This window comes from Ambystoma mexicanum, chromosome 6q (genome assembly GCF_040938575.1).
Source record: "Ambystoma mexicanum isolate Mex_15411 chromosome 6q, UKY_AmexF1_1, whole genome shotgun sequence".
NCBI classification, from domain to species: domain Eukaryota; kingdom Metazoa; phylum Chordata; class Amphibia; order Caudata; family Ambystomatidae; genus Ambystoma; species Ambystoma mexicanum.
Genome location: NC_090937.1, coordinates 1663225626 through 1663241088, shown reverse-complemented (window position 1 = coordinate 1663241088; position 15463 = coordinate 1663225626). Strand labels below are relative to the sequence as shown.

At 46.8% G+C, this 15463-nt stretch overlaps 1 protein-coding gene across 1 annotated transcript in view; it reads left to right on the top strand.

The window, feature by feature from the left end:
* LOC138516999 (nucleophosmin-like) overlaps positions 1 to 15463 on the top strand; it is a 419222-nt gene that overhangs the window by 177975 nt on the left and 225784 nt on the right. Inside the window, exon 9 of the mRNA XM_069632499.1 lies at positions 9434 to 9572. Coding sequence (XP_069488600.1) covers positions 9434 to 9572 — 139 coding nt within the window. The remainder of the gene's footprint in view (positions 1 to 9433; positions 9573 to 15463) is intronic.

Sequence of the window (15463 nt, the reverse complement as noted above, 5' to 3'; positions counted from 1 at the left end):
CTGGTGCCTGTTTTCGCGTGTGATTAATGGACGAAAACTCGGGTAAGGTCCATAGGAAATTTTTCTAAAATCGAGCGAATTAGGCTTGAAAACACATGGCCGACACGTAGGGACAATAAAAATTTTTGACCGAACCATTCCTTTAAGGTTATGGTTGTGCGCCACTGGCTTGATGTGTGCGACTGTTAGTTATGTTGGGTGTGTGTTTGTATGTAGCTTGACTAGCCCAATGGGCATTTATAGTACGAGGGAGGTGTGTAGGAGGGGAGCAGGAGCGCGGTGGTTAGTACATTGGTACTCTCAAAGTTCTTTTCGGTAGCTAATCTTCACAATCCATCGAAATGTGACGTGTGTTTAATCTTTAGAAATCTATCAAAATGTGACGCATGGCTAATCTTCCAGGAATGTCTATTGTAACACATTGAAGGGCCGTAGGGGATGGGGTGGATGGGGTGAGGCAAACTAGGAAGCGGGCGGGAGGGGAGCTGCTGGGTAAGTGGAGATGGCATGGAAAAAAGTAAATGAATGCACAAAGAAAGGGTTGCAGACACAAAATCCTCACTTTGAGCATGTAGCTGCATGCCATGCCATGCTTTCTGCCTTGCTGTGGGTCTAGAAATTAGTTTTTTGGGTGTTTTGGTAAGACTGGAGCTTGTCTGCAATACTAGATGCTTTTGGGTTGTGATGAAAGCTCTGGGGTCATATTTGTTGCCATGTTTCTGTATCTCCTTGTGTTTGAATCCAGACTGTCTTCTTGGCAGCTCCCACACAGATTCTGGGTGGCCAGCAACTGTATTCGGAGATGGGAGTGGTGCCATTATTGACACATTTGCGCACAGGGGCGATAGGCTGGTATTTTCTGTGGATTGGGGGACTTAGACTTCACATGTCTGGGGCAGGTTGGTTCTAATTTCTGTTTTAGTGAGCCACCTTCCCCGAATTGAGAAGGCCCCCACCACCCGTTGACTAAGTTAAGGGCCCCGACTCTATCACATTTTCGAAAGACACAAACCAACCCTAGTATAAGGTGAAGGCTTTTGAACTGGTGGTCGGCACCTAAGTCATATAGGAAGGGAAATGTGAAGGGAAAAAGAGAGTGAATTACCCACCAGAAAAATTCCCTAAAACAACATTCCTAATTAATTTGGACACCTTAGGACTTAAAGATGTCAATTTACATCAAATACATTCTACCTATAGAGGGTTGAAGAGCGTTTCAAACCAAAGCCAAAGGATTCCAAATATTAATGTGACATTTTAGCAAGTTTCCTTTTTGCAAATCTTTTCCGGGAAAAGTGAGGTTCACCAAAGTTAGCTACAATGTTTAAAATGCCTACACCATTGGAGAAATTCAGAGTTTGAATTTTAAAAATGTGTCAAGAATCACAGATAAGTACCGAAATTATAATATTTTTTCTAGAGGTCACTTATCAAGACGTGGTCTCCTGAGCGGAGTATACCTCCGTCCACAAGCACCAGTCAGAGAAGATCAACCGACTCCCTAATCAGTTATTGGGGCCACAGGTGCAGTGGAACTGCAGCACCGGATCCGCAGGTCGCTATAAGGGAAAGGTCACTGTTAGGAAAACAATCTCAAGAGCACTGATGTTATTGAAGCAGAGATCGAAGGGGGGGCAGTGGCGGGAAAGGAAAAACCCAGGGGTGGGAAAACCTTTCCTCAGGAGATGAGCATGCAGGTGATATGATATATTTTATTTGTATCGCACTCGCAGACCAGTGTTTCAGAGCAGGACTAGGCAAGTGAGGGAAACTGGGGGGGAACACAAAAACAACGATTATCTTACTAGGCCCAGTGACATTGAGAACGTGCATTGGAAACGGGGAAAAAGTGCATGGAAGGGGGAGAGTGGAAGTGCAGAGAAGATAAATAAAAATGAATAGAAAATGGATGCAATAAACAGTGGTAGTGCAGCCAGCAAGTGGCAAGTGCTATGTTTATGGCAGTAGACTGGGTGAGTCTGACAAGTGCAGAAAGAGAAAAGGGGTGGGGGCTGTATGGATACAGATACAGTCCACCAGAGCAAGGGTTGGCCAGCAGGCAGTGCAGGAGGGCGGCAGGGTGAGCAGGTACCTGGGCCCAGGGGAAAGAGGGTGGCCAGGTGCACAGTGCCAAGGGAGAGCAGGTCAGCACGGGGGAGGGGGAGAAGGCAGAAGGAAAGAGGAAGGTCTTGAGATGCTACCTGAACAGGAGATGGTTCTCCTCAAGTTTTAGAGTGTCAGGGAGGCTGTTCCAGATGGAGGCCCCAGCTGAAGATGGAGATCTACCCCCAGCTCGTTTCTTTGAAAAACGATTGACCCGGAGAGAGTTAGAGGAGCGAAGAGCTTGAGAGGGGAGGTATTTGCGTAGGGGCTAGCAGTAGGTATTTTGGACCCAGGCCTCAGAAAGCCTTGTGGACAATGCAGAGGGTTTTGAATTCAATCCTTGCATCCACTGGGAGCCAATGGCGAGAGGTTGCGATCCAAGGGCTTGAGGCCAAGGACCAGTCTTGCTGTCCTGTTCTGGATAAGTTGCAGAGGGCGGAGAGTAGAGGCAGGAAGATTTAGAAAGATGCTGTTACAATAGTCCAACCTAGAGAGAACCAGCACAAGTGAGACCATGAGCTTCTGAGGGAAGGAGAGGAAAGGCAGAGTACCTCTGAGGAGGTGCAGTAGGAAGTTTGACTTTTTAGAGACCTCAGAGATGTGGGTGGAGAAGGAAAGGGTGGAGTCAAAGATGACCCAGAGGTTCTTAGGCTCGCAGGTGGGGGTAGGAGGAGGGCCAAGGGAGGCCGACCAGAGAGTGAGGGGAAAGGATGGTGAAGGTGTGCCGATGAGTAGGATCTCTGTCTTGCTGGCATTCAGATATGATCATTGAGGCACACCAATCTTGAATGGCAGTTAGGCAGTCAGAGATGGGAGAGGGAGAGGAGGTGGCCGAGGGCAGCTGGAAAGTGTCATCATCATAGCATTGGAAATTTGAGCAGAAAATGGCAATGCAGTGGGCAACAGTTGCCAGGTATTGGTTAAAAAGCCAGGGTGAGAGGTTGGACCCCTGGGGAACCCCACAGGTAGAGAGGAAGATAGATGATAGGAAGGACCCCAGTTGGACCTGGGAGGGTCGATCAGAGAGGTAGGTGGTCAGCCAGGCCAGAGCTTGATCAGTGATACCCAGGTTATCATGGAGACGGTTAAGCAGGATGGTGTGGTTGACCGCGTCGAAGGCAGAAGAGAGATCAAGAAGGATGAGGACAGAGGGAATGTTAGAGTCCTGGTTGGAGAGCAGATCTTCACGGATGTTCAGGAGAGCAGTTTCCATGCTTCTGGCAGATCTGAAGCCAGATTGGTGATCATGGAGACAGCCAACAGAATCTGAATTAATGTTAAGCTGAGAGATAGCCGGACAGGAAGGATCAGCTGTGGGTTTCTTAAGAGGATGCACAAGGGAGTGCATCAGAGGGGAGGGGGAAGGGAAGGATTCTGAGGCGAAGGAGTGGTTGCAGAAATCGGCAAGGGCCGGAGCGAGGGTGTCAATGTGGTCCTTGATGGTTTTAGAGGAACAGGGATGAACCTGTTTTCACGAGGCTTTCATAGATCGGACTTGTCTAGCGACCTTGTCCGGGGAGAAAATAAGAAGGGAAGAGAAGGATGGCAGGGGGGTGGTGTTTAAATGGGGGTCTGCAAGCACAGACTGGGAGGGAATAGGAGGGCAGGGGGGGAGAGGGTGGACAGGATGTCCTGGGTTTTTGAGATAAAGTGCGAGGCAAGGGCATTACAGAGAGCTTGGGAGGAAGGAGGCGGGGTGGAGACTGCCGCAGTGTAGGCAAGCTCCTTGCAGATTTTAAAGTGTTCAGCCGAGTTGTTAGAAGCCGCAGAGACACAGAGTCGGTATTGCTTTTGGAGCAGGCGACAGGCCAGTTTGTCAGAGGATGAACCAGAAGCCCTCCATTTCCTCTCAGCCGCCCTACACTTACGTTTAAGTGTAGCTAGGTCGGAGTCATACCAGGAATTGCACTTGGCTTTGGACTTCAAGCGAATCCTCATGACAGGGGCAAGAGCATCAAGAGTATCAGAGATAGAAGAGTAGAGAAGGGACAGGGTTGTGTCGAGGTGTGGGATGGGGAGAGAAGGTGGCAGGGAAAGCCTCAACTGACACTTTCTCGGACATCCGACCAATGAAGCGCGTAAGTGGCAGTGTTGGGGTGGGGTTGGCTTGGGAGGGAAGAGGGTGAGAGATGGGAGGAGAGAAGGCAGTGGTCACTCGAGGAGTGGTCCGAGGGCTAGAGAGGGGGAGGCCAGGGGAGATTATGACATAAAGTGTGTGTCCAGCAGAATGCGTCGGGTCAGAGCGGTGGATAGAGAGCGAGAGGGAATCGCAGAGGTTGCGAAGGAGCAGAGATGAGGGACAGGGGGAATCAAAGTGGATGTTGAGGTCACCAAGGAGGATGAGTTGAGTGGTTGAGGCCAGGAGGGAGGAGGAAAGGTCAGCCCATTCAGAGAGAAAAGAGGTAATTTGCATGGGGGCCGGTAGAGAGTAGCAACAGTAAGAGAGTGGTTAGGATAGATTGAGAGCCCTCAGACAAGTCAATCAAAAGAGGAGGAAGTCTGAGTGGGAATGATGGTGGCAGGAATCCACTCGGGAAAGATGAGGGCTATGCCCCCTCCAGGTCGAGCGGATCTGGGTGCGGAGAGGATTGTGTAGACATCGGGGAGTAGAGTGTCAAAGCTTGTGACAGAGCTGCCCGTGAACCATGTCTCTGTAAGACCGAGGACTTCAAGGTCCAGTTCTTCAAGGAGGTGGCAGATGTCAGCGGAGCGTTTGACAGCTGAGCGAGAGCCTAGAGAGGCAAGATGAAGAACGTTGCCGGCCTTAAAGCCCTTCCGGCGAGGGGTAAAAATCGGAGGTATGCCCTGCGGAGTTGTGGAGGTAGCCTGAAGAGTGGCAGAGTAGGAGGAAAAAGTGGGTAAGGTAGCCAAGGAGTGAGAGGAAGTGACAGCTGGAGATGAGAGGAAGTTGATGAGGCGAGGGAAACGTCTGTCGAAGAGGAGGCGGTTTGCCTGAGGACCTTGGACCATGACAGTGCCATTTAGGTAGACATTAAGGATGACTCTGGAGGAGTCAAAGGAAGCCATGAGGACATCCCAGCAAGTGCCACCATTTATGGGAGAGGAGGAGACGGGACAGAGATCATATGGGGGGTCCATAGATCGGGCGAAGGAACAACAAAGAGGAGGTCGGGTAGGGTCTGTCTGGAAGAAGCGCTGGTATAGGTATCGGCGATGGGGAGACCAGGGTTGGAGGCCAAGATATCCTTTTTAAATTTCTTTTTTCCAGACTTGGTGAGAAGGGAAGGATAGTTGATAGAGAAGCGATTGGAATAGATGGGAGAAATAGAAAGGGTCATGTTTGGAAAAGGGAGGAGGCGGAGGCAGGAGTAAGTAAGTCTAGCAGAATTTAGCAGTCACTGGGCTAGCAGGTTACAATCAGTGGCCAAAGTTGGGTGCATATTTTCACTCCGGTTTGATTTTCAACTAAATGCAAAATTTCACTCAGGTTTGACTTTCAAATAAATGCAAAATTTCATTTGGGTTTGACTTTCAACTAAATGCAGAATTTCACCCAGGTTTGATTTTCAACTAAATGCAAAATTTCACCCAGGTTTGACTTTCAATTTAAAAGGTAGACCAGTAGTTATGGAATTTATAATGGTAGTCTGATGGAAGAGCTTCAAATGGGACCATGAGTGTGAGTTCAGAAGTACCCTTCGAGAAGGAAGTAGATGTAAATCAAGGATGGATCTAATCCAAAATGAATATGGTGAGTGGCATGGCAGTCCAATAGTCAAGGGGTAGCATCTTCAGTGTGAGTGAGGCTGTTTCAGGGATCTGAAGTTGCAGACAGGGAAGCTGACAGGAGCCTTCGAAATGGGCCTTTGGAATGATTGGGCTGGCTAAAGCCTGCCGGTCCCTCCTTGGTCATAAAATGCTGACTCACCCACCAATCCGGGAGCAGGATGGAGGAAGGTGCCCCAAACAGCACTGCCTCACTAGTGGAGAGGGCCCGGGCGGCCATGATGAAAGCACTGCATGGTGCATGGATATGCAGGCAGGAAAGGCGGTGTGGCCCAGTCGGGTGCAGAGCAACGGGTGCAAGTCAAACAAACTACGGCCCAGCGTGCGTACATAGCGCTGTAATAACGGCAGGGAAAAAGTTAAAAAATTCAAAATTGCATTTCTTTTTTCATTTTTTCCATAGAAATGTGCCCATAATTATCTGGATGGTGCTGGGGTGCAGGACAATTGCACCTACCTCGCCTTGAGGAGTCAGAAGCTGCCTGGTCGATGAGATGGGCTCCAATAATGAAAAACACAGGTTGCAGCAGTACAAAGGAACGTTGGAGGACCACACGCTCCATTGCGTAGTGTAGAATGAAAAACACATTCAGTCAATTTTGCAATGTCAAGTTCCAGGGAAGCAATCCAGTAGGAAAAACCAGAATCCAAAGTACCTTCTATGTCCAGAAGAAAGTCCAGGTCGCCGGAGTGCAAGGGCAATCCAGGAGAAAAAAACAGGGTAAAAAAAACAGTGGAAGGTCACAGATCAGCCAAGTCCAGAGGAAGATCCAAGAGACAAATCCAGAAAAATTAAGCCAAGGTCAAGAGAAACAAAAAACAGGAACCGACGATGCAGCAACCAAAGCGCCACTCGCATGAATGCTTAGAAGCAATAATGAATGGTTGACTGGGTCTTTTATGGGTTGCTTCCTGGTTGTATAATCGCGTGATTGGTGTGGGTCACGTGAGCGGGAGGGTGGCATGCTTGACTAGCTTCCAGGAAGCGCCTTGGCAACCTTCAATCACATTGCACAGAGCGACGTACAGGCGCAGCCCCAGACACACAGCAGAGAAGCCTACGACGCTGGGGAAGCTGAGCGGTAAACCCGTAGCGACCCCCGTAGGAAAATGTAGAGGGGAGGAAGGACTGACTCGGCGGGGCCCGCAGAGGAGCCTGAGCCAGGGTCCGCGGCGATGGTAAGTGCCTGACATCGCTGATTCTCTTGTGGAGTTCCACGGGTAGGTAAGTACCCTAGAGTCCACTTTAAAGTTCAGAGCCGGTTGAAGGCTCTATGAAACAATTGGTGGAAAGTCAATGGATCATTTGCTTTAACGGAAGGAAGTCCGTTGTATGCCACAGGTCCGGATTCTACAGCAAACCACTCAATGAAGGCCAGAAGAGACCTCAAAGAACAGTGCCAGAGGATGATGGCCAGAAGACTCTGAGAAAGAAGCCGCAGAGCAGGAGTTATTCCCCCCGGCACCCCAGTAGAAGTCTATGGCAAATGCAGTAGAGACTCTCCCTAAAGAATTTTGACCCCGGACCACAAGGACCCCTGAGAGTACCACAAATCACCCACCCCAGGGCAGAGAGTTAAGTACTGACATTGGTAAGTTACAGATCCAGCACCACGTACCAGTCCAGTAAGCACGGGCCTTCTTTTCATAAAAGCAGTTTCCAAGATTCAGCCCCAGGGGCTTACACCCTTAGCCAGTGATGATCCAGGCAACCAAATAAAGAAACAAAGGGACTTCTACAGTGGAAAGCTCAGTGAGGAAGACTCCAGGAAGATGTGTGACCCCTCAAAGATAGCACTTGGTAGACAAAAGTTGTAGGCAGCACCACTAAAAATAATCCTTGGACAGCGTTGGTGGCAGCAGGAGTCTTCAGGAAGCCCGGGACTGGATTTTCAGAGATGAAAATCTCAAACTAGGAAATGCCCAAGCCACTCTGCAAGGTTTCCCAAGTGAAGGCTTTGAAATTGGCACAAATGGTGGGAAGTGTGAGAACTCCAGTTTCAGAAACAAAGTAGAGGAAGTGGGGGCTGAGCATAGCCTAAATACCACAATGCCAGCCAACCAATTACTAAAGGGGGTCGGGTTTAAAGGTCAGATGAACAAACATTCTGGTTAGTCAGGCACGGGAAAGGGAGAGCCGGAGGTCCTATCCTGCTCTAAACCAGTTAGAGCCAGTTGGAACCAAAGTAGATGTTGCCATTGTGTGCATCCAAAGATGATAAAATGTCCCTTTTTAAGGTCGCCTCATTGTTACCCCGGCCAAAGGAAGCCCTGAAACGCAACATGGCTGAGATCGGGATAAAAAAAAACATTGGTACCCCAGCGGCTACCAGAAATGTATATTGGGCTACCATTGTGGTAAAATGGAATGCTGTTTTGATGAAGCCAAAACTAAAGTATAGCTGCCACCAACCTTATTCCCTAAATCCTGTGTAGGGTGATAGACTCACCATAGACCATAATGTGGGGCCTAGAGGCACCCCTGGGACTGGGCACCTTGAGGGCAACTCAATGTCCTATACCGTATGTAAGGTAAAAAGGGAAGTATTGTCTGGGGACGTCAGAAGTCCCTCTGCCCGTGAAGGAGATCAAGGAACCAAAAAAGACAGGAGGAAAAAAGCAAAATGTAAGGGGGCACCAGAAAGTGGCCCTAGAATCCCAAAAATAGACTTTCTGGCTTAGCAGTAACCATAGGAACTAACCAGTCCCCTCCACCCCCCCCCCCCCCCAAACGAAATGAGAGAAGCAGGCATGTGAGGCCAAAGAGCAGAAAGACTAACTTTCCTGACACCATTTTCTAAATGAATGATTAGAACCTTGGGTTTTCCCTTTCACTGATCATTTAAAAGCTAATTCCGGATACCCCTAACCACGATGCAGATCACATGGAGGTTGACCCTTCGCAGCAAGACTGCGTCTGCCAGCAGCCACCTGCTTGGGGTGCTGTGTGCATGTCGAAAACTGGGAAGGGGAGGTCGGGTGTGCGACTTTCGTGCCTGACTAGTAGCTTGCAAGTTGCCATGTTTAGAGCTTTGTACTTGGAATGTATTTGTTGAACTACCCACACCAAATCACATGGAAAAGCACCTTTTTATGAAGCGCCTGCTTCTTCAAACCAGGAAGTGTCTTGGAGCAATTTACTTGACATAGCTGTGGTATAACCTCAACATTAATTCCGGTGTTTTAAGACCGTCTTTTCTTTCTTTTTGTGCTGGTGCTTCTGAATTCTTGCTTCATGGAGTCTACATGTAGCATTCCAGAATGTCCACCCTGCATGTTCGAGAGCATGCTGAGCTTGTGTTTTTGGGAGTTCTGTTTGTAGGTCTTTTTTTAGCAGCACACTCGAGGTACTACCACACTTTGTTAGTCAACGGCTTCTTTTCACCGGTCTGGTAAAGGAGGAGAACTAGAGTACATGTAGGTGCTTCTCTGCAATTCGCACTAAGCTTTTCAACAAAGGACAAGATTGATGTCACCCACTGCTCTCTCTTTAGTTTACTTCTACTCTTTATTCAAAGTGCTGGATATAAAGATAATAGCCACTAAGGCTTGTGTGACCATGTTTTTTCATTCTTGTTTTAAGGGACGACAATGAAAGCTTTAGTGATTCAAACAAGCCAGAATCGCCCAAGCCAAAATCGCCCAAGCCAGAATCGCCCAAGTCTGAGGATACTTCCAGCTCTGAGGACAGCAGTGACGAGAATCGAAAGATTATTCAGAAGGTAAACTCCTCCCAATCTCTCTACCAGTAAGAACTGACTTTTCTTCTTCAACTTTTGTTCCCTCTCCCATCCTGAAGATCCCAACTGTAACAATTGGAAACTTGATGTTCCATCAGGTTCTGGATGACATCACTACAATCTATTGTCTGCACAATATGTGCAGACAATAAATATGGGTAAATACATAAAATGAAAGTGTAGAGTGGACATTTTTTCACTCAGAAATACCACAAAAGTGCTGCTAAAATAAGACTGCCTATTGAGAAATTAAGTTTAAGGACCTGATTAAGCAGAGTTTTGTAAATGAGCTAATCAAGTTTTCCCTTCGCTAAACGTTGTCACCAGTTTCCTACTTGGGAGATTGGAGGGGGGGAAGGAGCTTTGCCCTGTGTTGTGCTTTCATCCAAGCTCTAGTGCGCTCTTGGATTGATGGAGGGGTGAGGACAGGAGTTTAGTTGGCCTAATGTAGCATTGGGCTTACAATGCAAGCCATAGAATGCTAGCTGGCCTGGAACCCTGTGTCACCCCAAGGTTCCAGGAGTGACAGTTGGGACACACAGGATGTGAGATGAAACATAGAAGGGTGTGTCTACATTGGGTCCTCCCTGCCTTCCTTTTTAATCCCTGTAACTGAATAAAGCTTATTCATATTTGCACTTACCAGCTTCTCGAGTCCTTCCTGCTTCTATGTATGAACTTCGGACACAACACCTAACCGCAGCCTATTTGACTTACGTCTTTAAGTACACATGGGCTCGCTGTTCCACAATAAAGGGGTTCACTTCACCGCAATACTGGTCAGCCACAAGTGGTGCTGATGTTTGCCGCAAGTGTCTTCTGGGAAAGATGAAGCCGCATGCTACAGCAGTAGAGCATCTTTTGGTGCCAAGGCTGGGTGCTTGTGTGGCCACGTTCTGCTTTACTGCTGATGAGGTTCGCTCGTAGCCTTTGTTAGGGAGAATTCTCAAACATGTGCTAATTCCCTCTACCTTAGAGACCCCCTGCAACTTTGCTGGATTTTGAGGACTTGATTTTTTTTACCTGGAGAGAGTGTGAGACTTTTTCCCACTCTCTCATGTGTTTTGATGTGAGTTTATACACTGTTTCTTTTTGGTTATGGAGTCTAACCAAGCCATCATCTTTTCCAATTATGTCCCAAGGCACCTTCAGTGCAGTGACACAGGGAAGTCTTTCAGATTTCCAAAGGTTTAAATTCCTTTTCTGTGAACAACTACTGTTTCCCCGAACAGTGGAGTGAAATTGACTTCACTTAGTCTTGTAAAATTCTAGACCCAGCACACCCTATCTTACAATAGAGTGCTGGAGGCTTTACTTGATATCCTCTGTGTCTAGTTACTCATGTAACAGTCAAATGCTAGTCTTTCCTTTCAGAATGGCTGGTGGCAGTGGTTTTACAACAAACTACCATGATTTTTCCCCGAGCGAGATCTATTCGTAGCTCCGGTAACGTTAAATCGCGGGAGCCATGTTTTTCAAGATTGCGCCCAGCAATCGTTGCTAAAATGGTTCCCGGTCTTCTTGTTTCACCTTTTGGAAAAGTCCTTCTAGAGTTTTTCTGTGCACCAAACCAGGTTTGGCCGTTTTGTTAATTCACCTTTGGCGGGCTTCAGGAGTGAATCCCGCCTCTGGCTCAGTGTCTGGGGAAGGCAGGAAGTGTGGGAGGTGCCCAAAACTTCCCATGCTTGGTCTCCTAGAAGACCCAAATGCACTCTGTGATGATTGGCTGGCTGACTGTCCGGCAAGGACAGCCACCCTGCTGGGAGAGTGGCAGCTAGACTGGAATGAATGGGAGAGAACTGAATAAAAGACGACTGCTGCAACTCCTGGACTGTTGGTTTGCCCTGTGAAGCCCTGCTGCAGGTCCGAATCGCCAAGTTTGCATCGACAGAGAAGCCCTGCAAAGGACGGCCAACCAACTCCCAAGTAAGTGACCTGGACACCTATCTCGTAGCTGGTTGCATTTCCTCAGAGTGCTGCAGGAAACTGTAGAGCCGGAGAGAGGGACACCAGATTGTGTGCATTGAGTGTAAGCTGGCCAAATGTGTTTGGAAGATCCTCCGGACTCCCACGACGTCGGACCGACCGAGCCTGATCCCCCCCCCTTAACTGAGTGGGGGACCTCTGAAGCAAGGACGGTCCACCTTGATAGCCAGGACCGGCGTTGTTACCAGTGTGGTAGTTGAAACGCGAAACAGCCACTGAAATTGAAGTTTGCCAGTTGCGAGCTTTTGACTGTCCCTGTGCAGCGCAGGAGTCCCCCGTCATCCTCCCTCTTGTCTCCATGACTGAGGCCCAGGAACAGTGAGATCTGCAGGAACTGTCAGGAACAGAAGCCATCAGCTGCATCTTTTTCTTCATTGTAAGGTACTGTAAAACAAGATTGAGAGAACTTACCTCTCACAGTTAAAGTGCTTGAAACCTTTGCAACTCGCAGGCCGAATCAGCTTGTGACCCAACATATGATTCTTCTTTTTACAAACTACTTCTAAGAACATGTGCAGAGACTTTTTTGTTTACTTACCAGAACTGCTTTATCCTATCCAAGACTTTAGCCCATTTCCTTTGGCCTAGCCTATTGAATTGATTTGACCCTTCTGGTGAACTCAAAGTATTTGCACTATTTAAGAATAATTGTAGTCTTTTATGTTCTGATAACCTTGGCCTTTTACTTCCCTTGAAAAATATTCTGAAGGCCAACTGTAAGATATTGGTGTCCCCAGCACCCTTGTTACTCAAGTCACCTGTGGGTGTAGGTCTGTGGGCCATCCCAAAAGGGTCTTGTCTGATTCAGAAACTTAGAGTGTACATTATTGAAGTATATTTGTGTGTTACTATATGATTACCTCCTAATGAATGTTTTATAACTGACGGATAAATACTTAAATTCTTACACTAAAGGTTTCTTTGATGAATAAATTATTTGAATACCTGTAACTGTGAATCTTTGTATCGCCACTAAAGCTCACATTTCCCCTCTTGAGAGAAGCCTGGCTGCTCAACACGCTTCTAAAATTGTGTAGTACAGACTTGTACCCAAGATTGGTTTGCTTAGACCTGTAGTTATAGTTGTGTGTAATGTTCCCAGAGGGTACTGCATGGAAACTTTGCCTAACAGCGTTGGCTCCTAAACCAGAATTAAAGTATATCATTCAGTCACATTCATACATTATTTGGATTGTATAAGCAGGGCCAATTGGAAAAAGCAAAACATTTCTGGAAACTAGATCTGGACAGAGTTCAGTGCTCTACAAAGTTCAGTGCTCTAGTGTATATGGTGTGGATTAGCAGTCTGCCGACCGACCCCCATTCCCCTTGCTTTAAAGGCTGCGTAGATGTATGAAAAGACTACTTTGGATTTTCCGGGCTGTCTGTATACTGATGATTTTTATCCATCATTTACTTCATCTGTCTGGTAGCTCCCCCCACAGTCCTGTCTCAGGCATGTATCGTCTGATTCTTTCTGTTCTGTTTTTCATACCCTGTCCTCACTCAAGGTCTCTCTAGAAAAGCCATCCTCTAGTCCTACTCTGGACATTCTATGAGATGGCGCTGGACCGTTTCTGCTTGACCACAATGGTCACTTTTGTCCGATCCACAGCTATCCATCTTTGTTCTGGCCATACCAAACTAGAGTCCATTCAGCATGGTTTCTGTATATTGACTTCTGTCCCCCCATGCTTGACCCTAACCTCTTATTGTCACTAGTGTGCCCGTCAAATCCTTGCCCCTTAATCCTGAATGACTTGGCACCGGGCTCGTTATAGGTGTACCCCATTCTATAGATTATGCCATTGCATCACATCTAAAATAATGTATTGCCTTCGTCTCTTGCCCTAGGGCTACTGTTGTCTCGGGTTCCGTAATGTCCTCTTCTGATTGCCTTGAGAATCGCTCGATCGTTATTCCCCCCTCCCCCTTTTTTTTGTATATGCCTTTTGCTGGAATTGTATATTCTATGCCTAATTGTATGGATTTTTGGATCCATCCATGTACACATGTAGTTTTACCATGTCTTTTCCTTCCATACACATTACCCCCTTTTTTATATTTCTGTTTGGTTCTCTTTTTTTTTCTTTGCTGTGCTTCCAGCCAACAATGTACTCACTTTGGCAGTTCAAATTTCTGATGTGGCAATTGCATTAAGATTCGATTTTTGCTTCTATGTGAATCGTTTATTGCATCTGCGTTACCTCCCTTTTCATATGATCTCCATATGTTCCTTCTGTCTTCCACCGATTTCCCTTATAAACATGTCTCTAGTTTTCCAGCAAAACCTGTATCGCCGTGTGTTCATCACTCGGACATTGCTGTACTGCGGTATGAGAGATGTGGCAACTGGCATTTCTCCTTTTTAACACTTGCTTCGGTTCTTTGGAAGTAGTCACTGTTGCTTGCGTATGGATTCTCAGTCCCTGGGGTTGCACATATTTCTATACCTTTCTTCTGAGTAGCACTGAAACTCCATGTTCATTGCCCTCCATTATCAGAAATGCATTCTGGCCACCCCTCTGTGTTCATGGATCTCTGTGTTGTCCTTGTTCTTCTCTAAGTGGCAATCTCTAATTTTACACTCCCGGTATACAGTCCCGCCTCAAATCTGGGACAAAAACAGGCTTCATTAGGAAATCATTGTATTCAAATAAAATGACTGCAAAGGCGGCCCCCTAACTCATTCTAGGGCAGTCGCCACATTAAAATGTATACGATGCCATCATGCTGGCAATGAAGTTTCCCAAAATTACTTTTGAGGCTTTGCATGTAACATTTCCATAGTGAAATTCTGAGGTTGTCGCCTGTCGAATGTGCATGCAGAATTTCAGAATTTTTCAAGAATGTCTTCCTAGTTTAAAGTAGTGTTACTACGGTTGCTATTTTAACAGCTTTTTTCATTGGGTTTTCCCATAGGGAGAAAAAAAATGCTTCGGCCCAAATATCTTAAAGGCCTAGACCTAGATTTCATTGGGAATAGGTGCACTGAAAAGAATTTTGAGAATCTATTTGGCCAGTTTTGAGATATTCACCTATTGCATGTATGTGGCGCATACCCAGAATGAATATGCATCTTTCATACAAACTAAGAGCTGTATGAATATTGCACCATTACATCTCCTGGAAACTCACATGATATCAGTGCCATGCCTTGCATTTATGTTATGTTGATTAATACCACGCACTGCTGCCGTTTGCATAGTCTCCAGGCACTCGCGTGGTTCTGTAAGGAAACTGAATAGTGTTGCTTATTCAGAGAGAGAGGGGTGGGATGGAGGTTGTGATCATCCGTTGATGTGGCAGAACCAGGCGAAATCTGTGTCTGTGCGTATGAGCTTTCTCAATGTGCAGGGGCACGGGGCTTGTGTCCGGAAGGGTGGCGCCTAGTGTCTGAGTTGTTGTCTGCAGGTAATTGGGTTTGTAGCATGATGAGAGGGGGGTGTGGTTGTTAGGCAAAATTGCATGAAGTACCCTCTGGGACCACCACATACAATTAGGACTACTGGTTTTGCCTACACCTATCTTTGGTAAACGTCTGTAACACATGTATTAGCAAGCTTAGCAGCCAGGCGTATCTCAAGAGTGAATGGGAGCAGTACAAGAGGTTACACAGAGATCTTACAATCAGTGGTCCAAGTAGACACTTGCACTCAAGGTTTCTTGGTAAAACCCTTATTCATTTATTGCACAATCATTTAGAAAACGTTCACTGGAAGGAGGCAACTTAATATTATACACAAACACGCTTCTATACCAAACCAATAAGTTTCTGAACAAATAAGGCTCCCCTGAAATAGGAGCAAAATGGCATGTCAGTTACTTTACATGGGAGTAAAAAGGCACAAGTTAGCAGAATAGATCACAAATACTTTCTTAGGCAG